The 22,507-nt window shown below is 55.6% G+C and overlaps 3 protein-coding genes and 1 long non-coding RNA gene across 5 annotated transcripts; 2 read left to right on the top strand and 2 right to left on the bottom strand.

Annotated features, from left to right (window-relative positions):
* Window positions 1–3,007: 3,007 nt before the first annotated feature.
* ZNHIT1 (zinc finger HIT-type containing 1) lies at window positions 3,008–11,472 on the bottom strand. The gene is made up of 5 exons (XM_007186601.3): window positions 11,011–11,472; window positions 4,166–4,336; window positions 3,637–3,716; window positions 3,343–3,512; window positions 3,008–3,248 (listed from the first exon to the last, which is right to left on the bottom strand). The coding sequence occupies exons 1-5, from the start codon at window positions 11,030–11,032 to the stop codon at window positions 3,227–3,229; spliced, it is 465 nt and encodes a 154-aa protein (XP_007186663.2). The 5' UTR covers window positions 11,033–11,472; the 3' UTR covers window positions 3,008–3,226.
* Window positions 5,339–10,996, bottom strand: LOC130704895 (uncharacterized). The gene is made up of 3 exons (XR_009005452.1): window positions 8,429–10,996; window positions 8,103–8,185; window positions 5,339–8,010 (listed from the first exon to the last, which is right to left on the bottom strand). It is a non-coding gene; the product is annotated as an uncharacterized LOC130704895 (long non-coding RNA).
* A 203-nt stretch (window positions 11,473–11,675) lies between the features above and the next one.
* PLOD3 (procollagen-lysine,2-oxoglutarate 5-dioxygenase 3) lies at window positions 11,676–19,309 on the top strand. 2 transcript variants are annotated; one of them, XM_007186600.3, is made up of 19 exons: window positions 11,739–12,123; window positions 12,487–12,578; window positions 12,745–12,881; window positions 12,989–13,152; window positions 13,283–13,395; window positions 13,567–13,630; window positions 14,187–14,284; window positions 14,548–14,649; window positions 14,825–14,950; window positions 15,144–15,265; window positions 15,700–15,804; window positions 15,918–16,043; window positions 16,334–16,475; window positions 16,553–16,666; window positions 16,860–16,928; window positions 17,401–17,505; window positions 18,031–18,177; window positions 18,407–18,532; window positions 18,874–19,309. In XM_007186600.3, exons 1-19 carry the CDS (start codon window positions 12,012–12,014, stop codon window positions 19,027–19,029), a joined length of 2,220 nt encoding a protein of 739 aa, XP_007186662.1. In that variant the 5' UTR covers window positions 11,739–12,011; the 3' UTR covers window positions 19,030–19,309. The 2 variants fall into 2 exon arrangements, with proteins under 2 accessions (XP_057385402.1, XP_007186662.1); XM_057529419.1 differs by lacking the exon at window positions 16,860–16,928 and having other exon boundaries at window positions 11,676–12,123.
* A 643-nt stretch (window positions 19,310–19,952) lies between these two features.
* Window positions 19,953–22,503, top strand: LOC103017470 (putative diacylglycerol O-acyltransferase 2-like protein DGAT2L7P). Its single transcript, XM_057528824.1, is given in 7 exon segments — window positions 19,953–19,968; window positions 20,920–21,609; window positions 21,651–21,703; window positions 21,705–21,800; window positions 21,902–22,021; window positions 22,023–22,053; window positions 22,316–22,503. Coding segments are annotated over 7 exon segments (1,194 nt in total).
* Window positions 22,504–22,507: the final 4 nt, after the last annotated feature.

Below are 22,507 nucleotides of genomic sequence, written 5' to 3'. Positions count from 1 at the left end.
CAGTGCAAGAGGGTTCCCTTTTCTCCACATCCTCTCCAGCATTTATTGTTTGTAGATTTTTTGATGATGGCCATTCTGACCAGTGTAAGATGATATCTCATTGTAGTTTTGATTTGCATTTCTCTAATTATTAATGATGTTGAGCATTCTTTCATGTGTCTGTTGGCAATCTGTATATCTTCTTTGGAGAAATGTCTATTTAGGTCTTCTGCCCATTTTTGGATTGGGTTGTCTGTTTTTTTGTTATTGAGGGGAGTGCAGAGTCTTAACCACCGCGCCACCAGGGAAGTCCCTAATCCATGTCAGTTAAATTTAAAGCTCATTGAGGTCTTTAGGTGGGAGCGCCCCAGTCTTCAGCCTTCCAGATCCTAGCATTAACCTCTTCTGCCCCTGCGGGCCCAGGAAGGGTCTGTGCTGCCCTATCACATGACACTGGATCTAGAAGCTTCTAGCCTCTAGAAGCTTTGGCATAGTGTAGATTTCCCAAAGACCAAGGTGTTTCCCAAGGTGGGGACCAAGTCTCTACCAGTACACAGGAAGCTGGCAAAAATTGCTCAAGGTTTTCCTTGAGGAGTTAAGGTTTCAAATGGGGGTCTGGAGATCCTTCCTAGAGAAGATCAATGAATGACTTGGGGACCTAATCAGCATCAGAGCATCGGGAGCCCCTAGGGTCTGGCTCTGTCCTATCAAGGGCAGTTGGGGAAGACTGAGTGTGTCACTGAGTAGACAAATCTTACAGCAAGCGGAACCTATGTGATTCTTTTTATAGCAATAAAATATGAAACAAAGTCAGTAAATTTAGGAAATAAACCAAAGAGATTGTGCCGACTCAGTGGAAATCTGACAGGAATTCCGACGCAGGTGATCACAGTGAAGCATAGAAGGTGTTTCCCAGCCCAGAAATGGTCTTTTTTTTTTTTTTTTTGCCATGCCTGCGGCTTGTGGGATCTTAGTTCCCCAACCAGGGATCGAACCCAGGGCCCCGGCAGCAAAAGCACCGAGTCCTAACCGTGGCACCACCAGGGAACTCTATTTACTTTCTTGAGTATACTTCTTGGTGGACAGAAAAACAGAAAGGTTAGGATCTAGGAAAGTTTCCCTTCCTGAGAGCAAGATCATTAATCTAGGCCAAGAGTTAGCAGCCAGCAGACTGAATTCCTCATGTCCCAGTTACTATTGCTGTATAGCCAACCATCCCAAGACTCAAAGGCATAAACCATTTTATTATACACAGAGATTCTGCAGGTCAGGAATTTAGACAGGACACAGCAGAGACAGCATCTGCTCCACGATGTTGAGGACACAGCTAGGAAGACTCAAATGGCTGAGGGTAACTTGATGTCTGGGGGTTGGAATCTTCAGGAAGCATCTTCACTCCTATGATGGAAGCCTGGGCTGGGATGGCTTGAAGGCTTGGCTCAGCTGGACCTGTCAATGGGAGGACCTGCACGTGGCCTCTGGGTGCAGCCTGGGCTTCCTCGCAGCGTGGCAGCTTCAGGATGGTTGGATTTCTTACATGGTAGCTGAAGGCTCCAAAAGCAAGTGTCCTAGGGACAAGGCAGAAGCTGCACTGCCTTTTACCACCTCAAGTGTCATGTGATCGCTCTTCTACCATTTTCTACTGGTCCAAGCAGTCATAAGCCTGCCCAGATCCCAGGGGAAGGGGACCAAGCACTACCTTTTGATGAAAGGATAGTAAAAAATTTTACAGCCATTTTTCAAAACCACCACACTGAGGACTGTCTCTAAACCCTGTCCTCGCCACCACTGAACACGAAGATGTCACCAACACCACCTGCCCAACCAAGTCTCCAGAGGAAGGGCAGGAAGCTCCTCAGGAAGACACTGGGAATATTTGGGCCAACCCCAAGAAAGTCCCCAAGAGTGGGGAGAAGAGCCTAAGAAGTTCCCTGACACCAGCTTGGCTGGATCCCATTAATATCCTACTGAAGTAATTTGTGCAACAAGTATTTCCTAAGCACCTGGTTTGCTATGTTGCAACAGGGTATGGGGCCTTAAGACAGCAACTCCAAGGCACTTAAGAGCTCACAGCTTGCAATCCACTTAGAGAAGGTGTGGGCGTAAGAAGCTCTAGTACCACAGAAGTTACAGCATCCAGGGCCGCCAAGAACAGGAGCCTCTATACCGTGAACTTCCTGATGCGTCCCAGAAATTTCTGGATTCTCTCTGCTGCTAATAATTTCACACACCACAGCCCCTGGTAAGAGGGGCTTCCTAAGGACAAGTGCTCCCTCAGACGGGCAGCACCAAGAACGAGGTCCCAGTCTCTCCCATTCGGTTAAGAACCAGAGGACAAAGACAGGGCTGGTGCCTTCTGTGGTACCCTTCTATACCCCCGTCCCCACCCCTTCCCTCGCTCCACTTCCCCATCACCAGTCCTGGGAGCCAGCGGTACTCAAAAGATACCCAGAGGAACTACAGAAACAAAATTAAGAAAAAAAAAAAAAAAAAAAAGAACTAGATCGATAACCCAAATAGCGACATAAAGCAGCCAAGGGACTTCGCTGATGGTGCAGTGGTTAAGAATCCGCCTGCCAATGCAGGGGACACAAGTTCAATCCCTGGTCTGGGAAGATCCCACATGCTGCAGAGCAACTAAGCCCGTGCACCATAACTACTGAGCCTGCGCTCCAGAGCCCGTGAGCCACAACTACTGAGCCTGCGCGCCTAGAGCCCATGCTCTGCAATAAGAGAAGTCACCACAACGAAGAAAAACCCCTGCTCACTGCAACTAGAGAAAGCCTGTGCACAGCAATGAAGACCCAACGCGGCCAAAATAAATAAATAAATAAATATAAAAAAAAAAAAGAAGCAGCCAAGAAATGCAAAGACCTGGGGATGGCAGGAGAATGGGACAAAATCTTTCACGGTCAGGGACCATGAGGGGCAGACAGCGGGAGTAGGAAAAGACACAGAGCAGTGAGTTCGAGAGACAGGAGACCCCTCAGCCTCACCCCCAAAACACCACAGGACCAAACAGGCAGGCTCCTCCTCGCATGAGACCTTTTATTACAACAGCACGCTGAGGGCTCAGCCCACTGCCCTGCCACAGTCCCTGGGAGTAAGACTGGTCTTCCCTGGAGGACAGGACACGAGCTTTGTTGGGCTCCTCTCTTGGTCCAGGGGGAGCGCCTTTCCTTTCGGTGATGCCCTCTCCGAGGCCAGGTGATGCACGGAAGGCCTTCCTCTCTGGGGACGCCTAGGGTCATACAGTCCACTTCAGGCACCTGCAAGGCAGAGGAAGCCCAGGATGAGCAGAGGGTCCAGGAGGCTGTGGGGGGAGGAGGGGGAGGGTGTGGACCCGGGGGAGGCCCCTCTCACCTGGTCTCCTGGTGGGTGCCCAGGCAGCGCACAGTACAGTACCGGGCGCCGCAGCTGACACAGGTGTAGGGGGAGGGGAAGCCACAGACAGCACAGAAGGGGCGCTGGGGCCGGGATGGGGGTCCTGCGCAGGCCGTCAGGTAGTTGGGGCCCTCAGCCACACTCAGGTTCTGCAGAGACAAGGGGGCTGGCCCTGTGACCCCTCTGTCCCCTCCCAGGAACACCCGCCGGGGCCAAGGATCTCTACAGGTGCATCCCTGCCCTGTGGGGTCCTCCCCAGCCAGCTCCTCTCACCTGCTCCTCCAGCAAGGCCTGAAAGTTTTTTCGGAAGCGAAGTTTAAAATGATCACCTCGAGTTTTCTTCTTTTTCTTTCCTAGAGGTCAAGAGCAATGAGTTACTTGGCACGTGCCAAGGAAGACACTGGTTCTTTGCTTCACCGTTCTGATCCCCCGTGTCCATTCATTGCCCAGGTGCCCACCTGGGTTCTAAGCCGGCCTCTCTCTAACACCCTTCCCCGCCCCCGACTTCTCCAAGCCAAGCCTTCCTCCATCTCCACCCTCCCTACATCTAGAGCTTTGTGTCCGAGCTCAAGGGATCTCAGAGCTCGTCGGCTCCAGCTTCTTTATTCTATTGATACATAAAGGAAAGGAAACGGAAGCACAGAAAGGGAGAGCAGTTGGCTCAAAGGAGCCAGAGGAGCTCCTGGATCATCCATCCCGCAGCCCGATGTCCTTACGCACCCTGACCCGGGCCGGCTCTTCCCTCCTCCTGCAGCCTTGTCTCCTGGCACCCGGCGCCCGCTCCCTCCTCCACCCGACTCACCAGTGTCCGCATCGTCGTCAAACTGAGGCAGCCGCTTGCCGAGCTGGGGGAGCCCCGCGTGGGGGTCGTCCTGGAAGTTGTCATTCTCCAAGGCCTCGAGCTGCCTGTTGATGCGGCGTTGCCGGGCCGCCCGGTCCAGCACCCGCCGCTGTCCAGGGTCCTGGGAGCGAACTAGATGGGACGGGGCCAGAAGAGTTATGGGGTCAGAGAAGAGAGAAGCTGGGGCGGCCTTGGCTCTGAGCCGTGTGTGGAAGACGTCCAGGGGTTGGGGAGGCACAAGTTCTCTGATCTCATCCTAGTCCCCAAGCCCTTGGCCCCTGTATCTTCTCCCAATATATCACCCACTCTGGCTGCTTCCTTCCCAGCTACCTAAGACTGCCGTTTCAGTCACTCATGCCTGTTTTTTCTTTTTTTTTAAATATTTACTTATTTATTTATTCGGCTGCGCTGGGTCTTAGTTGCGGCACGCAGGATCTTCGTTGTTGCGTGTGGGATCTTTAGTTGTGGCATGCGGGATTCTTAGTTGCGGCACGTTAACTCTTAGTTGCGGCATGCAGGATCCAGTTCCCTGACCCGGGAACGAACCCGGGCCCCCTGAACTGGGAGCGTGGAGTCTTAGCCACTGGACTACCAGGTAAGTCCCCATTCATGCCTGTTTTCTATCCTTTTGGCCCCAGCCTTTCCTCCCAATCCCAGACACAGCCAATGAAATGCCTCCTGGAGACCTCTCACTGCTGGCCAAAATCACACAACCACGCTGACGGAGACCACAGTACACTCGGGGCTTCCAGGCTCCACTGGGACCTTGAGGCACTCAGCCTTTACACTCAGCAATCTCCTTTCCCACCTAAAAGGACATGAGCCACCATGGAGAGATGCCCATCCATCAGCCTACCCTCAATCATAACTGCATGGGTACCCCCCGTCCCTCCATTCCAAGTGGACGCACCCCCAAGTCCCACTGCTAAACCCAAACCCTTTACCTCTAGCTCGAGTCCTCCCCGCCTCTTGCATCTTCAACCCCTCCCACTCAACTGGTACTTTCCCCTCCACAGAAAAACCTGCTAAACTCTCACGTGTCTACCCAACTTCATACCTACTCTGCTTTGAGAGTGCGGTCCACGGTAAGTTTTATCTCCTTACCTCCCACCCACTCCTACCCAACCCCAGCAAACCAACTTCCATTTAATGGGGACCACTCGCACTCAGGACACCAGTGGCCATCTAGGGCCAAATCCAGTGTGTTTGCTTGAGCTCTCCATAGCCTGAGACTGTGTCTATGTCACATTTTAGTAATTCTTGCAATATTTCACACGTTTTCATTATTATTATCTTTGTTATGGTGATCTGTGACCAGTGATCTTTGATGTTACTATTGTAATTGTTTTCGGGCATCACAAATCGCGCCCATACAAGACGGCAAACTTGATTGATAAATGTGTGTGTGTTCCGACTGCTCTAGCAGTCAGCTGTCCCAAGTCTCTCTCCCTGTCCTCGGGCTTCCCGATTCCCTGAGACACAACAATATTGAAATTAGGCCAATTAATAACCTTACAGTGGCCTCTAAGTGTTCAAGTGAAAGGAAGAGCTACATGTCTCTCACTTTAAATCAAAAGCTAGAAATGATTATGCTTAGTGAGGAAGGCATGTCAGAAGCTGAGACAGGCCAAAAGCTAGGCCTCTTGCACCAAACAGTTAGCTAAGTTGTGAATGCAAAGGAAAAGTTCCTGAAGAAAATTAAAAGTGCTAGTTCAGTCAACACCTGAATGACAAGAAAGCAAAACAGCCTTACTGCTCATATGGAGAAAGATTTAGTGGTCTGGATAGAAGATCAAACCAGCCATAACATTCCCTTAATCCAAAGCCTAATAAAGAGCAAGGCCCTAACTCTCTTCAATTCTACAAGGGCTGAGAGAGGTGAGGAAGCAGCAGAAACAAAGTGTGAAACGAGCAGAGGTTGGTTCATGACGTTTAAGGAAAGAAGCCAGGGACTTCCCTGGTGGCGCAGTGGTTAAGAATCCACCTGCCAATGCAGGGGACATGGGTTCGATCCCTGGTCCGGGAAGATCCCACATGCCACGGAGCAACTAAGCCCGTGCACCGCAACTACTGAGCTTGCGCTCTAGAGCCCGCAAGCCACAACTACTGAGCCTGCATGCCACAACTACTGAAGCCCGCAAGCCTACAGTCTGTGCTCCACAACAAGTGAAGCCACCTCAATGAGAAGCCTGCGCACCGCAACGAAGAGTAGCCCCCACTCGCTGCAACCGGAGAAAGCCCGCGCGCAGCAACGAAGACCCAACGCAGCCAAAAATAAATAAATAAATAAGTAAATTTATTTTTTAAAAAAAGGAAAGAAGCCATCTCCATAACATAAAAGTGCAAGCTGAAGCAGCAAGTGCTGATGTAGAGGGACCTCCCTGGTGTCCTGTGGCTAAGACTCCACACTCCCAATGCAGGGAGCCTGGGTTCCATCCCTGGTCAGGGAACTAGATCCCACATGCTGCAACTAAGAGTTCGCATGCCACAACTAAAGACCCGGCACAGCCAAATAAATAAATAAATATATTTTTTAAAAGTGCTGTTGTAGAAGCTACAGTAAGTTATTCAGAAGCTCAAACTAAGGGAATTCCCCGGTGGGCCAGTGGTTAGGACTGTGCGCTTTCACTGCTGTGGGCCCGGGTTCGATCCCTGACTGGGGAACTAAGATCCCGCAAGCTGCGCAGCACAGCCAAAAAAAAAAATCAGAGGATCTAGCTAAGATAATTAATGAAGGTGGCAACACTAAACAACAGACTTCCAATGTAGACAAAACTGCCTTCTATTAGAAGAAGAAGCCATCCAGGACTTTCATAGCTAGAGAGGAGAAGTCAATGCCTGGCTTCAAAGCTTCAAAGGATAGAATGACTCTCTTGTTAGGGGCTAAAGCAGCTAGCTGGTAACTTTAAGTTGAAGCCAACGCTCATTTACCCTTCTGAACATCCTAGGGCCCTTAAGAATTAGGCTAGAATTAAGCTAGATCTATTCTGCCTGTGCTCTATAAATGGAACAACAAAGCCTGGATGACAGCATATTTGTTTACAACATAGTTTACCGAATATTTGAAGCCCACTGTTGACACCTAATTCTCAGAAAAAAAAGATACTTTTCAAAATATTACTGCTCATTGACAATGCACCTGCTCACCCAAGAGCTCTAATGGAGATGTACAACAAGATCAATGTTGTTTTCACGCCTGCTAACACTATATCCATTCTGCAGCCTGTGGATTAAGGAGTAATTTTGACTTTCAAGTCTTATTATTTAAGAAATATACTTCAGGGCTTCCCTGGTGGCGCAGTGGTTGAGAATCTGCCTGCCAGTGCAGGGGACACAGGTTCGAGCCCTGGTCTGGGAAGATCCCACATGCCGTGGAGCAACTGGGCCCGTGAGCCACAGTTACTGAGCCTGCGCGTCTGGAGCCTGTGCTCCGCAACAAGAGAGGCCGCGATAGTGAGAGGCCCGCGCACCGCGATGAAGAGTGGCCCCCACTTGCCACAACTAGAGAAAGCCCTCGCACAGAAACAAAGACCCAACACAGCCATAAATAAATAAATTAATTAAAAAAAAAAAAAGAAATATACTTCATAAGGCTATAGCTGCCATAGATAATGATTCCTCTGATGGAGCTGGGCAGAGTCAATTGAAAACCTTCTGGAAAGGATTCACCATTCTAGATGCCATGAAGAACATTTGTGATTCATGGGAAGAGGCCAAAATGTCAACATTAACAGGAGTTTGGAAGAAGTTGATTCCGACCCTCATGGATGACTTTGAGGGATTCAAGACTTCAGTGGAGGAAGTAACTGCAGATGTGGTGGAAACAGCAAGAGAACTATAATTAGAAGGGGAGCCTGAAGATGTGACTGAATTGCTGAAATCTCACGATAAAACTCACGGATGAGGAGTTGCTTCTTCTGGATGAGCCAAGAAAGTGGTTTCTTGAGATAAAATCTACTCGTGGTGAAGATGTTGTGAAGACTGTTGAAACAACAACAAATGATTCACAGTATCACATAACAGGGGATTCCCTGGCAGTCCAGTGGTTAGGACTACGAGCTCCCACTGCAGTGGGCCAGGGTTCGATCCCTGGTTGAGGAACTAAGATTCTGCAAGCTGTGTGGGGATAGAAGGAAGGAAGGGAGGGACGGAGGAGAAAGAAAGGGAAAGGAAAGGAAAGGAAAAAACAAAGACCTTTAAAAAATAGAATACTATATAACTTACTTGATAAAGCAGTGACAGGCTTGAGAGGATTAACTCCAATTTTGAAAGAAGTTCTACTCTGGGTAAAACGCTATCAAACAGCATTGCAGGCTACAGAGAAATCCTTCATGAAAGGAAGAGTCAATCAATGTGGCAAACGTCACTGCTGTCTTACTTTAAGCAACTGCCACGGCCACCCCAGCCTTCAGTAACCATCACCCTGATCAGTCAGCAGCCATCCACATCGAGGCAAGACCTTCCACCAGCTAAAAAGGTTACAACGCGCTGAAGACTCACACGATGGCTAGCATTTCTTAGCAATAAAGTATTTTTAAATTAAGGCATGTACATTTTTAAAAGACATAATGCTATTGCACACTTAACTGACTATAACGTAAAAATAAAAAAGATTTCTTTTTGGCCGCGCCGAGCAGCATGTGGAATCTTAGTTCCCCGACCAGGGATTGAACCCGTGCCCCCTGCAGTAGAAGCGTGGAGTCTTAACCACCGGGTAACCAGGGAAGTCCCTAAACATAATTTTTATATGCACTGGGAAATAACAAAATTTGTGTGACTCACTTTATTGCGATATTCGCTTTATTGCAGTGGTTTAGAACCGAACCTGCATATCTCTGAGATCTGCCTGTACTAAGCTCTTTGCATAAATGGAATCCTTTAATCTTTACATCAACCCTATGAGATAGGTATCATTATCATCCCCAGTTTACTGGAGTTCAGAGGTTAAGAAACCTGTCCAAAGTTTACACAGCTAATAAGCACCTGGGTCAGAATTCAAACCCAGAACTGCCCAGCATCAAAAGAGATCCTCTTGATCGCTGTACTATACTGCCTCCCTTCCAAGTACCAGGCGGTTCTGGGAATACAACCAGAACTTACAGTCAGGTGGGGAATATAAATTATCAAATAAACAAGCCCAGTACAGGACAGTACATGCTAGGACAGGGAAGTACAAAGTACTACAAAGCACATGACAGAAACACATAACCGGGGCTTGGGGTAGTCAGGAAGATTTTCCAGAGGAAAGTAAATTTAGGTTGAGGCCTGACTGATGAATAGAAGTTAGCCTGATTGGGATGGGGGTGGGGTGTCTTAGGCCTTGGTACCAGCATGAGAGAAGGCCTGGATGAAAGACTGCAGTGCCTTCAATAAATTTTTTAAAGTTCTGTATGGCTGGTATATAAAGTATGTGTGTGTGGTGGGGAGGGGGGAGGATGGGGATAGGAAGTCAGGCAGACCATTAAGAATCTTACCTTTAAGTATCTAAAGGAATTTGGCTTTGGGACTTCCCTGGTGGTCCACTGGATAAGACTCCGAGCTCCCAATGCAGGGAGCCCGGGTTCGATCCCTGGTCAGGGAACTAGATCCCACATGCATGCTGCAACTAAGAGTTCACATGCCACAACTAAGGGGCCCGCCTGCTGCAACTAAGACGCAGCGCAACCAAATAAATTTAAAAATTTAAAAAATAACAAAATAAAGGAATTTGGATTTGGGGATTTTATGGTGAGGGTGTTGGAGATCCAGTGAGGGGTTTAAAGATGACATGACTGGATTTATTACAAGTCAATCTGGCAGAGTGTTCTGACCCTCATCTCTTTTTATCTGGATTCCTCAACAGCTTCCTAACTGGCCTTCCAATCTCTGAACCTGCACTACACAATAGAGCAGCCACTAGTCACATGAGGCTACTGAAATTTAGATGTAGATTAATTAAGATGTAATTAATTAAGACACATAAATTTTTAAATTCAGTTTCTCAATCTTGCCACATTTCAAGTGCTCAATAGCCACATGTGGCTACCGGCTGCCATACTGAATAGTGCTGATTAAGAACATTTCCATCATCCCTGAAATTTCTACCGGACGGCGCAGCTCTAGTCGCTCCAATCCATCCTCCGCATTGAAGCTAAACTCCCTTTCTAAGAGATAAATTTGTCTGGGTCACTCCCCTGCCTTAAAAGCCCTTGATGGCTCTCCACCGCCCTCTCCAGAGAGTTCAAACTCTTCGGCAGTGTATACAATGCCTTTCAAGGGTACCTTTTCCTAGCCCTCCAGCCTCTCTCCTCTGCAAGCCCCAGAACTGTGAACTTGGCTTCCTAAGCGATTTGCTTTTTCTTGCTCTCCTACCTTGGCACGTGCGGTTCCCGCTGCAGGGAAGGAGTCCCCACGCAACTGCACTGAGCTAAACTGTGACTTTCAGGACTCAATCCAAGCGTTTTCTTTCCCTCCAGTCCCCTCCTTCCCAGAAGCTGGGTTGGATGCCACTCCTCCCCGAGCCCAGGCACTCTGCATCCCTCTACCATAGCACGTATCACTCTGAAATGCAGCGGTAAGTCTGCGCGTCTGCCCAGCTCCCGGAAAGCCAGTTCTTGGATGCTAAGGATCTTTTTTCTTTCTCCATCCCCAGGGCCCGGGTTGCAGCACGCATGAATAAAACGTGAACGGATGGTTTGGGGGTCTGCCCCGACGTCAGGACCCGAGGCCCGGGGTAGGGATTTAAGACTAATAACTGGTTGAGGGAATCCTAGGCCAGGTTCGGTTTTAGAGGAGGATAGGGGGCCAACAGCAGAGGGCTCACATACCGGAAGTTTTCTTCTCCACCATTTTCACAACACAGCCGCCAGATGAGCCTACTGCGCACGCGTTCTAAATCACGCGCTGTGGTAGGGGCATGACGACTTCCTGTGGCGCGTGCCTCTACGCGTGCGCAGTGTAATCCACCGCTTTTACTGCGTAATGTTCCCTTAGAGACCAGAAAGCTTTCCGCCATATTTTATACGGGCAAAACTACTTCCGACCTCGGTGTAGTTGTGTATTTTGCGGGACCCTCGAAATGGGTCATTTTAAAGAGGTGTTGCCAGTGATCGTTCAAGAAACGTCATTTTCCTTTGGTCCGTCTGAAGATACAATCATCACAAAGGCATCCCCTGGAGCTTCTCCCCTGGGCGGTGAAGATGATGGTCCGGAGTACCAAAGAACTTGGCTTGAGTGGGCAATCCCAGAGGTCCCCGGTGACCCTCTGCCAAAACCTCAACCCCCAGACCCCTTGGGGCCGCAGACTCCTCGGCCTTCTCCCTCCCTGCCGTCAAACCCGCTCCGCGCGTCCCCACCGCCTCTCTTTCTGGGTCTTCCGCCCGGCTGCTCGATGCAGGGCTGTGGCAAAGACCCGCCTCCGCATCCCGCCGGACCCGCAAGGGGTCACTTCCCCTCTCCGCGTTTCACTTTCCTCAAGTGTTAGGCTGGCTGTGGGCCGGGCTGGCTCTAAAAGTCCTCGGCTCGGGATCGCCAGCCCTAGTCCCCGCCCCTCCCCCGCCTCCGGGCTGCGCGCCCCCTCCGCTCGTTCAGTTCTGCTCACCGCCCGGGACAATCCTCGCCTTGTCTAAGGCCCGGCATCTCGAGTTTTCTGTAACCCCCGGGTACGCTTTTTTTTCCCCCCAGGGCGGAGCCCCAACCCGGCTCCTCCTAGCTGCGGGCCGCACAGCAGCCCGCATCCTTTTTCCCAGAGCCCCTCTCCGGAGCTCGGGTCCAGGCGCACAGCCAGAGCCCAGTGCGGGCCTGTGTGCCGCTCGGCCAGCTCCCCGTCATGGCCTCGGGCCCGGGACTCCGGCTCCTGCTGCTACTGCTGCTACTGCTGTCGCCGCCTCCTGAGGCCTCGGCTTCAAATCGTCCCCGGGGCAGCGACCCTGTCAACCCAGGTGAGAACCCCGGGAGGGGCGAGTGGCGCCAGACTGATCCGGGGGAGAGGGTCGAGGCCGGCCTCTCCCACGCCCAGCGGGCTCCCTAGGGCCGAATCACACGGCCCCTCGCCCACTCCTCGCTCTGAACTGAAACCCACCCTCCGCATGGAAACTGACCCCGAATTTCTGGGTGTTACTCCCATCCCGCTTTCACTGGGGTCAGGTTTCCCTGGGTTGGAAGAGTTTAAGAGGGAATGCGGAAAGGAGGTGAGGAACAGGAGCAGGGTCAGAGGGAGGGGAAGGGGGCCTGCGGTGAGTGGAGCGCGTGGGGCAGCGAGCTGGGCGAGTGGGTCCTGAGTGCCAATTCCTGGCTGGTGACAGAGAAGCTGCTGGTGATCACCGTGGCCACAGGCGAGACAGAAGGATACCGGCGTTTCCTGCGGTCAGCGGAGTTTTTCAACTACACTGTGCGGGTGAGGAGAGGAACACCCTCGTGGCCTCTAGAAGGGGTGGGGGTGGGGTCTAGCCTAGGAGTGGGCTGAGGGCTGGATGCCTGGGACCCCACGGTGAGCCTGGTCAGGGCGGTGGGACCACCTGGCCGCCTGAGCCCCTCCCTGGCATTCTGGGTCTCCTCCACAGACCCTGGGCCTGGGACAGGAGTGGCGAGGGGGCGATGTAGCCCGAACGGTTGGTGGAGGACAGAAGGTCAGGTGGCTAAAGAAGGAAATGGAGAAATATGCAGTCAGGGAAGATATGGTCATCATGTTTGTGGACAGGTAAAGGGGCTGGGGCTGGGGAGAAAGAAGAGGGGTGGACGAAAGAGGGGGTGAGGATACTGAGGTTCCTAGTGGCTGTCCTGCTCATCCTCCCCTTCCTCCCCCAGCTACGATGTGATTCTGGCTGGCAGCCCCTCGGAGCTGCTGAAGAAGTTTGTCCAGAGTGGCAGCCGCCTGCTCTTCTCTGCAGAGGGCTTCTGCTGGCCCGAGTGGGGGCTGGCGGAGCAGTACCCTGAGGTGGGCACGGGGAAGCGCTTCCTCAACTCTGGTGGTGAGTGGCAGAGTGTCCAAAAGTGGTGGGGCATGGAGTGTTCCAGGTGCCTGCGGGCTGGAGAGGGAGTGGGGACAGGTCCTGGGACCCTGGGAATCTTGGAGTCAGCACCTCCCCTCCCCCGACCCAGGATTCATTGGCTTCGCCCCCGCTATCCACCAAATCGTCCGCCAGTGGAAGTACAAAGATGACGATGACGATCAGCTGTTCTACACTCGGCTCTACCTGGACCCAGGACTGAGGGTAGGGAGGGGCAGAGGAGGGGTCCCGACTTGAAGCTCTGGAGGTGGCAGGCCTCTCAGGCTGAATGGGAGGGAAGGGGTAAAGAGGCTTCTTGAAAGACATAAAGAGAAAAGAGTGGGAAATGATGTCCCACCCCCTCTTTAATTAACTGCCCCATCTCATCCCATCCAGGAGAAATTCAGCCTTAATCTGGATCATAAATCGCAGATCTTTCAGAACCTCAACGGGGCTTTAGGTGAGGAAAAGGCAATCAGAGGGGTGATGAGAGGCTGCTGGGGGTCCTGAACGTGGGAGGGCCTCCTGGTAGAACTGGGGTGATCTTCAACTCACCTCGATGTTAACTTCATCAAACGTCAGAATGGCTGATAGAGTTAGTTGCACTGTGCTAATAGTAACAGAAGCAGCAGTGGTCGTACCTAATGTCTGTTTGACATACTATGTGGCAAGGCTCTGGGCCAGGGCTTTACTTTTGTAATTTTATTTAACACAACAATTCTACAAAGGGCGGGTCTGTGGTTATCCACCTGTCTCAGATGGGGAAACTGCCTCTTTGAGGGGCCAGTGACTTGCCCAGGTCACACAGGTAGTAAGTGGTGGGGTGCCCCAGGGTGGCAGCTGCCTGGTCAGTGCCCTCGGAGAGAGAAGGTATCCCGTCCCTGCCCCATGGGTCACAGTCCTTCATCCTCTAGAGAAGCTGGGCAGCCCCCGCCCCTCCCCCCCACATTTAGAAGCACGTGCTGTTTGGCAGCTTTGGGGGAAAGGGAGTCTGAAGCCTGGCCTTTCTTCCCCAGATGAGGTGGTTTTAAAGTTTGGTCGGAATCGCGTGCGTATCCGGAATGTGGCCTATGACACACTTCCTGTTGTGGTCCATGGGAACGGCCCCACTAAGGTGCCCCAGTTGCTTATACCCTCAGCCCCAGCCCCAGTCAGTCCTGGCCGCACAGCCCCTGCCCCAGACCTCGCCCCAGCCCCCAGGTTCCTCCAGCCCTTCCAAGTAGTGAGTCCTCCCCAGCCCCAGAAGCACGGGTGCTGGGAGAGTTTCTCAGTGGCCACCGCTCCCCATCCTGCCCTGTCCCCTGCCTGTCTGCCCCACCTCCCTCACCTCTGGCCCTGGACTCGTCAGCCTCAGCCTCTCACCGTCTCTCCCAACAGCTCCAGCTGAATTACCTGGGAAACTACGTCCCCAATGGCTGGACTCCTGAGGGAGGCTGTGGGTTCTGCGACCAGGACCGGAGGCCACTCCCGGGGGGGCAGGTGAGGAGGGAGTGCCAGCGTGGGTGGGAGAGCGCTTGGAAGCAGGGGGTGCAGGGAGGGCATTCCAGGCAGCAGTGGGTGGGGGCAAAGCCCCTGGAGACCCCCAAACCTGCCAGGGTTGTGGAGGACAGACTGGCGGGCTTTCCTCTGAGCCCCATCACGTTGTATCTTCCAGACTCCCCCCCGGGTGCTTCTGGCAGTGTTTGTGGAACAACCTAGCCCGTTCCTGCCCCGCTTCCTCCAGCGGCTGCTGCTCCTGGACTATCCCCCCGACAGGGTCACCCTCTTCCTGCACAACAACGTGAGACACCCCGACTGACAGCCTCTCCCTCCCAAGGGACCCCGCCCCTGCCCTCATCAGAACTCCCACTCCCTATCCCAGACTCCTTCCTGCACCCTTCTGCTCACCTCCTTCCCCGCTCCTGTCCCTCAGGCGCCATCTTTTCTGCCCTCTCAGTCTCCCCATCTCCCCCTTCTCCCCCCGCCATCTCCAGGAGGTGTACCACGAGCCCCACATTGCTGACTCCTGGCCCCAGCTGCAGGACCACTTCTCAGCTGTGAAGCTGGTGGGGCCCGAGGAGGGCCTGACGCCAGGCGAGGCCAGGGACATGGCCATGTGAGTGAGCCTCCGGCAGGTGTTGTGGGCGGGGGGGGGGGGGGGGGGGGGGGGGGGCGGGCGGTGAAAGCAGTGGGGGAGGGGCTGCCACCCACTGCACGCCCCCTTCCCTCTCCGTTCCCCATCCAGCCTCTCCTCGGCCTCCACAGTAGCGCACTCCCAGCCACTACGCGTGCTGTCCCTCCCTTGCCCTGCACAGATGGAAGAATCTGGGGGTCCTGGGGGAGGAGGCACACAGGCCTCGGCCTCCCCCTTTCCCGCCCTCCCCCTCCCCCCCCAGTCTTTTTCTCCCTCCTGTCCTCTTGCTGGTGCTTCTACCCACTTTCCTCCTCTTCTCCTCAGCGGGTAGGGGGAGTTCCACCCACTCTACAGTCCCCTCTCCCCCCCACCTGCTCCCGTTTCAGCTCATCTGTCTGTTGGTCTGTCACCTCCAGGGACATTTGTCGGCAGGACCCCAGGTGTGAATTCTACTTCAGCCTGGACGCAGACGCGGTCATCAGCAACCCGCAGACCCTGCGCATCCTCATTGAAGAGAACAGGTCGCTCCCCTGGTTCAGCCAGAGGGCCCCCAAGTAGTCCCCAGGGAACCCCCAACTCCTCCCCTGGGCGCGGGGCACAACTCCACCTGGTCCTCACCTCTGCTCGTCCACAGGAAGGTGATAGCGCCCATGCTGTCCCGCCACGGGAAGCTGTGGTCCAATTTCTGGGGAGCCCTGAGCCCCGATGAGTACTACGCGCGCTCCGAGGACTACGTGGAGCTGGTGCAGCGGAAGCGAGTGTGCGTCCTGCAGCCCCTCCCCTCCCCCGAGCTGGGCCCTCGGAGACCCCTGCATCCTGCCCCAAAGCCCCAGTCTCGGGGTCCAGTGGCCACCCATAAGACATGCTGGGGGTTGTGGGCAGGGACTGACCGTGCAGGGGGGCATGAGAGGGTTGCGACCAGCAGGGCTTGACGGAGGAAGCCAGTGGGACCTAGCAGCTCACAGCCCTCGAGGGAAGGGGCTCCTGGGAGGAACAGGGCAGGATTGTGGGGGTCGCCCACCTAGCTGACCCCGGTGTGGGTGCCTCCAGGGGCGTGTGGAATGTGCCCTACATATCCCAGGCCTATGTGATCCGCGGGGAGACCCTGAGGACGGAGCTGCCCCAGAGGGAGGTGTTCTCGGGCAGTGACACTGACCCAGACATGGCCTTCTGCAAGAGCCTGCGGGATAAGGTGAGTGGGCCTGGGGCTCGAGGCGGGACAAGGCGCTTGCTCCCTGTCACCCTTCTCACACCCTCCCCCCATGCCAGGGCATCTTTCTCCACCTCAGCAATCAGCACGAATTTGGGCGCCTCCTGGCCACTTCCCGGTATGACACAGACCACCTGCACCCTGACCTCTGGCAGATCTTCGACAACCCCCTGGTGAGTAGGCGGCCCCTCGCTCAGAAGGTAGTTTCCCCTCCTTCCCTAAAGGAGGATGCCCCAGACCCACCGCACGTGCATGCGCGCTGTGCAGGCTCTCCTGTTGCCTGGGGAGGGGGCTTCCTGGGTGGGAGCAGACGGAATGAAGAGGGCCCGGGTCAAGGTGCGCCTCCCCCCACCCCCCACCCCCCAGGACTGGAAGGAGCAGTACATTCACGAGAACTACAGCCGCGCCCTGGAAGGGGAGGGGTTCGTGGAACAGGTGAGCCCCACGCAGGACCCCGACCCGTCACATGGCCATCACCCCCTGGGCCCACCGCCTGGATTAGTGGTGCCTCAGGGTTTTCTGCTCAGGCAAGATGAAGGCAAAGGCTGAGCAGATAGGCCTGCCGCCCCCATCCTGGCATTAATCAGGGTGGTCCTCTCCTGTCTGTTGGGTATATTGGTGTATGGGTGAAATGATACTTTTTAAGACGAGTTTGAAAACCACTATCCCAGAACCCGGGGCTCCAGGACCCCCGTGCCGTTTGCGCCATGTTTTCAGCACTGCTCCCACCTTCTCTGGCCCGGCGTCTCCTGACCTGTCCCCACACTCAGATCCCCGTTCCTGCAAATTCTCTCATCTCCTGGCTTCCCTTTCTGCTCCCTGCTTTCTCTCCCTTCCTTTGGCTGCCTGTCCGCTCCCCGAGCATGACCCGGCCCTGCTGTTCTTGCCCTGCCCTGTCCGTCCTCAGCCCTGCCCGGACGTGTACTGGTTCCCTCTGCTGTCTGAGCAAATGTGTGATGAGCTGGTGGAGGAAATGGAGAACTACGGCCAGTGGTCAGGAGGCCGGCATGAGGTGAGGGGCTGGGGCAGGGGAGCAGGGGGGACCCCAGGAGGAGGGAGGTGAAATTTCCCTGATTGAGGGAAAATGGAATCCAGAGAGTGGGAGCAAGGAGGGGTCCCCAAGGGGGAGGGGCCCACAGGAGGCACAACTGTATTCATTCATTCATCCACTCGTTCAAGAAATACTTACGGGGTGGGTCCTAGACGCCAGCCCCTGACCTGGGTGGTGCAGGTCGAGCTCTGCCCTCCTGGGTCTCACCTGCTGTCAGTAGCAGCAGCAACCCAGCTTCTAAAGGCTGTGATGGGCAGCCCAGGTGCTGCAGGAGTCTCCGGAGGGACCCTTGACCCAGACGTGGGGGGACCGAGGAGCTTCACAGGAGGGGTGACATCTTAGCTGACACTTAGAGGACAGGAGGAGTGAGTCAAGCTAAGAAGTGGTCGAGACTTCCAGACGGAGGGAATACAGGCTTTAAGGCCTGGGAGCAAGAGGAGGGGGAGGCTGGCACTGCCCTATCGGCTCAGTGCCCACTGCCCACAGGACTCAAGGCTGGCTGGAGGCTACGAGAACGTGCCCACTGTGGACATCCACATGAAGCAGGTGGGCTATGAGGACCAGTGGCTGCAGCTGCTGAGGACGTACGTGGGGCCCATGACCGAGAGCCTGTTCCCAGGCTACCACACCAAGGTGGGCCGCTGCACTCGCCACCCCCACTCCTCCCCCTTCCCACACCCCGTCCCGGTGGGACGTCTCCACACGATGCCTTTTTGGCCCCCGTGGTGTTTGGGGCCCCATAAAATGAGATCCTACAGGAGGGCAGCCCTGGGGGAGGCAGCCCGCAGGTACCAGTGAGAACCCCTCCCCCTCCCCGGACCTGATGGCCATCCCTCCAGCCTCTCCTCCCGTGTCCCCACAGACCCGGGCGGTGATGAACTTTGTGGTCCGCTACCGGCCAGATGAGCAGCCCTCTCTCCGGCCACATCACGACTCATCCACCTTCACCCTCAATGTCGCCCTCAACCACAAGGGCCTGGATTATGAGGTGAGTCCCTACTGCCCTCCGCTTCAGGGCGCCCCCAGGGCCCCTCCCCACACGCAGGACCCTGTGTCCCGCCCCCTTACAATCCCTACACACACCCCTCAGTCACCTCCCTCCCTCTGGTCTGCCTTCTTTATATTTCTCAGTGACTTCGTGGGTATCCTCCTCTGGACCCCTTCCGGGCTGGCAGCCTCACCCTTTCTTCTGGGTCTCCCATCTGCTGATGCCCAAACCTCCTGTGTCCTGCCTCCCTGATTCCCCCAGTCGGCTCTCCCCGCTGTCAGCCCGCCGCCCAGTCCCCACTTCCGCTCACTCTGCACTCCTGCCCCTTCTCGTCTTCCCAGGGAGGTGGCTGCCGCTTCCTGCGCTACGACTGCGTGGTGTCGTCCCCCCGGAAGGGCTGGGGGCTCCTGCACCCTGGCCGCCTCACCCACTACCACGAGGGGCTGCCCACCACTCGGGGCACTCGCTACATCATGGTGTCTTTTGTCGACCCCTGACACTCCACCACTCTGCCCAAGCTTCCCTGCCATTGTGCCTTCTTGTGCCCCCCTCCTCGGAGGGGGTCTGTCCGGCTCCTCGCCTCCTGGGTGTACGTTCCGTGTGCCTGGGACTGAATGTGTCGCCTCGCTCCCCACCACACGGCCCTCAGGAAGCTCAGGGAGCCCCCTTACTCCACCCCTCAGCCCCCAAGGGTTCCCGGGGAGAGGGCTTCTGGGTGTTCACCACGTGATAAATTATTGTTTTTCAGTCTCCCTCTCAATAAAAGAGGATTTGTAATTCTCGAGTCCATTTATTCTTTCATCTACCTGTGGACCCCGTATCTCTCCCGCCACCCAGTGTAGAGGGGAGACCCGGGGTTTTCCAGAGGAAAAGAACAGAGAAGAAGAAAAGGCGGAAACATGATTTTAGAGCAGAGTGGGAGCCTGGAAGCTTCCCTGGCTCGCATGTCTAACTCCCTGTCATTGCCAGAGCTGGGGGAGGACGTGAGGAGGGCCAGACGGAAAGAAGAACTTCCCTTGTTGGGCTGAGGTGAGAACCCCCCATCCCCACCCCCACAAAGCCCACAAGCTCTCCTCCCTGATTCTCTCCTCACCTGATAGCATCTTCTCCAGTGCATGAAGTGTGGGGTGGCACAGCCCTAAGCTGGGCTCCAGGGACATTGCTGGGGAAGTAAGTCCCCCTGGGGGCATGTGTTCTTTGAGGGAAGACAGGCTGGAACCTTATTGTGGCTTCTTGCATCTAAGCTGTTCGTTAGGTGGAATCAGGAGAGGGGAATCCTGAGGGTCAGCCCAGGAAAGCTTCCTGGAAGAGGGGGGATGGGAAGCAGCCTTGAAAAAGACAAGACCGGGACTTTTTTTTTTTTTAACTGAGACTTTTGGTGGTCCAGTGGTTAGGACTCCTGGCTTGCACTGCAGGGACCATGGGTTCCATCCCTGGTGAGGGAAGTAAGATCCCACAAGGCAAGGTGCAGCCAAAAAAAACCAAAAACAAGTGACGTTCCCTGACCTGGAAAAAGTGCTGGCTCTGCAGGCCTCTGGTCAATGTTAAACAGGGCCACCGTCACAGTGAGGACTGGCCCCAGCCCACTGGAAGGTGTGCCGACAGACCAGTGGGCTCTCTCTTGGAGGGGTTCCCCAATCCTTAGCCTTTCCCATAAAACCCTCCCCTCTGGAGGTCTCCCCACAGAGGCCTAAGCTACTCCTTAGGGAATATATCCTCCTGCAGGTCACCTACCGTTCAGGGGCCAGGCCCGGGTGACCAATGGGGAGCCCTGCTCTTCAGGGTACACACACATGGCAACCACTGCTCACCCAGACCTCTCCCAGCCCTGCTCCTCACAGGGAGCCAGTCCTGACCTCCACAAAGTCAAACGCCTTCCTCACCCCCAGGCTCCAAGCCACAGCCCTTTTGGTCCTACTGGTCACAGCCCTGTGAGCCCAAATAGTGGTTAACCCTTCCATGCCAGGGTTCACAATGCTCCAATGTGCAGGTCAGCAGCGGGGCGGAAGCGAGGGCAGAATCCAGGCCAGGGGTCAGGACCAGTGGGTTGGGTCAAAGAAGGTACGCTTCACAGCCATGGTGGCCCCTGGGTGACTCCCCTCTGCATCCTCCTCCAGCCACCTCTTCCGGGGCCTCCAAGTGTTTGCCGTCCTGCAATGGGTCTTCCCCTTTTGGGGGCTCACTGAGTCCCTGAAGACCTGAGGAAACCTGCGCCTGGCACTCTGCTTCCCCATTCCAGCACGGGAGGGAGGGAGGCAGGGCAGGGGTCTGTGGGATGGGGTCCTTCAACGAGGGAGAAAGATGTAGATAGGACAGGTGGGCCTGAAACCATGGAACAGGGAAGGGGGCAAACGGGGGACCTGGGACTCGAACCTCCGGATCCTGAGTCCCCACAACCCCCCACGCACCACCACCACCTCCTGCCCACGTGTGCCTGGCTGCCTTACTCCTTGTATTCCTGGGCTGGGCCTGGATCCTAGCGGTCCTCCACCTGGTCTGGCTCCATGGAGATAGAAACACACCTGGGGCAGGAGGCCACTGCTCTGCCTGCGTCCGCAACCGGGCCATTCGCAGACATATCCGTGACCACCTCCCCATCTCAGCGAGGCACTCGGGAACGGTGCGCTGGCTGGGAGCAGGGCTTCAGAATGGACTCTCGGGACCTTCACCCCCGAAGTCCAATGTCAGCTCCCCAGTGGGGTGTGCACCCTCTGTCCCCCAGCTGGTTAAAACCGCAGATCCGGATCCCTCCTGGAACTACCTCTTTGGCTTCCACCCTCACGGGGTCCTGGTCAGCGGGGCCTGCAGCAACTTCTGCACAGAGGCCACTGGCTTCTCCCACCTCTTCCCTCACCTCCAGCCCCACCTGCTCACCCTGCCCTGTTGGTTCCAGCTCCCTGTCTTCCAGGACTACATCATGTGTGCTGGTGAGGAGAGCGCTGGGTCTCAGGAGCCCCAGTCCCTGCTGTCACCTCCTACCTGCCCTCCTCCCGCATGCGGGCACTTGGTCCCAGCTCTACTTACTTTCCCAGAGCCCTGCGCCCTCTTTTCTGGAAGAATCAGGCGTCAGGTCCCCTGGCCTCCGCCCTCTCTCGCAGGATCAGTGTCCTGGGACAAGGCCAGCGCCTCCTATCTCTTGTCCCGGCCCCGGGGGGCCTCCTGGGAGTGGGAGGGGCCCCTGGAGGCGTGGGAGGCAAAGCCCGGAGCGCTGAGCTTTCGAATCCGGAATCAGAAGAGATTTGTCAAGTTGGCGCTGGAAGAGGGCAGCGCTGCCGGGGAGGAGCGCAGCGCGCCCCGGGCGGGGTCCGGAGTCAGTTGCCCCCCTGCTCCCCCAGGACCTCCCTGATGCCAGTCTTCTCTTTCGGGGAGAACTAGCTCATCCAGCAGTTTCCGAACCCGCCGGGCTCATGGGTGCGAAGGACACAGGAAGCGCTGCAGCCACTGCTGAGAGTGGCCCTGCCGCTGTTCCACGGCCCCCGGGGGCCTCCTCCTGCCCTTCCGCACGCCCATCCACACCGTCGGCGAGCCCCGGCCTCTACCCGCTCCGCTATCCGGCCCCCCCACCTGCTCCTCCCGGGCTGAAGGCCCCTGCACCCTCCCCGCGCCGGGAGGTGAAGGCCCCCCCGGTTGGGGCCTGACATCCTGGACTCCGGCCACGCCCCCAGGCTGCCTTCGGCAACCTCGCCAGCCCTGAACTCTGTCCCAGTTAATCGCGGCGAGCGAGAAAGTGACCTGCGGGCGGCTGCTAGCGACCACCCCTCTGGCCTCCTGTTCCGCCCACAGTGGGGGCCCCGATCCCGGCGCAGCGAACCCCGCGGCCCAGCCGGGCGCGGGTGGATGCGCAGCACGAGGTCTACTTGGAGCGGCTCAAGCAGCTGTTGAAAGAGCACAAAGCGCGCTCTGGCGTCCCCGCCGACGGGCACCTCCCCCCACCTAGACACGCCGCCGGCCCCCACCGGTGCCCTCGGTGACTGT

This window comes from Balaenoptera acutorostrata, chromosome 15 (genome assembly GCF_949987535.1).
Source record: "Balaenoptera acutorostrata chromosome 15, mBalAcu1.1, whole genome shotgun sequence".
NCBI lineage: Eukaryota > Metazoa > Chordata > Mammalia > Artiodactyla > Balaenopteridae > Balaenoptera > Balaenoptera acutorostrata.
The sequence above is the reverse complement of the archived record's forward strand: the minus strand, read 5'-3'. Positions and strand labels throughout refer to the sequence as shown.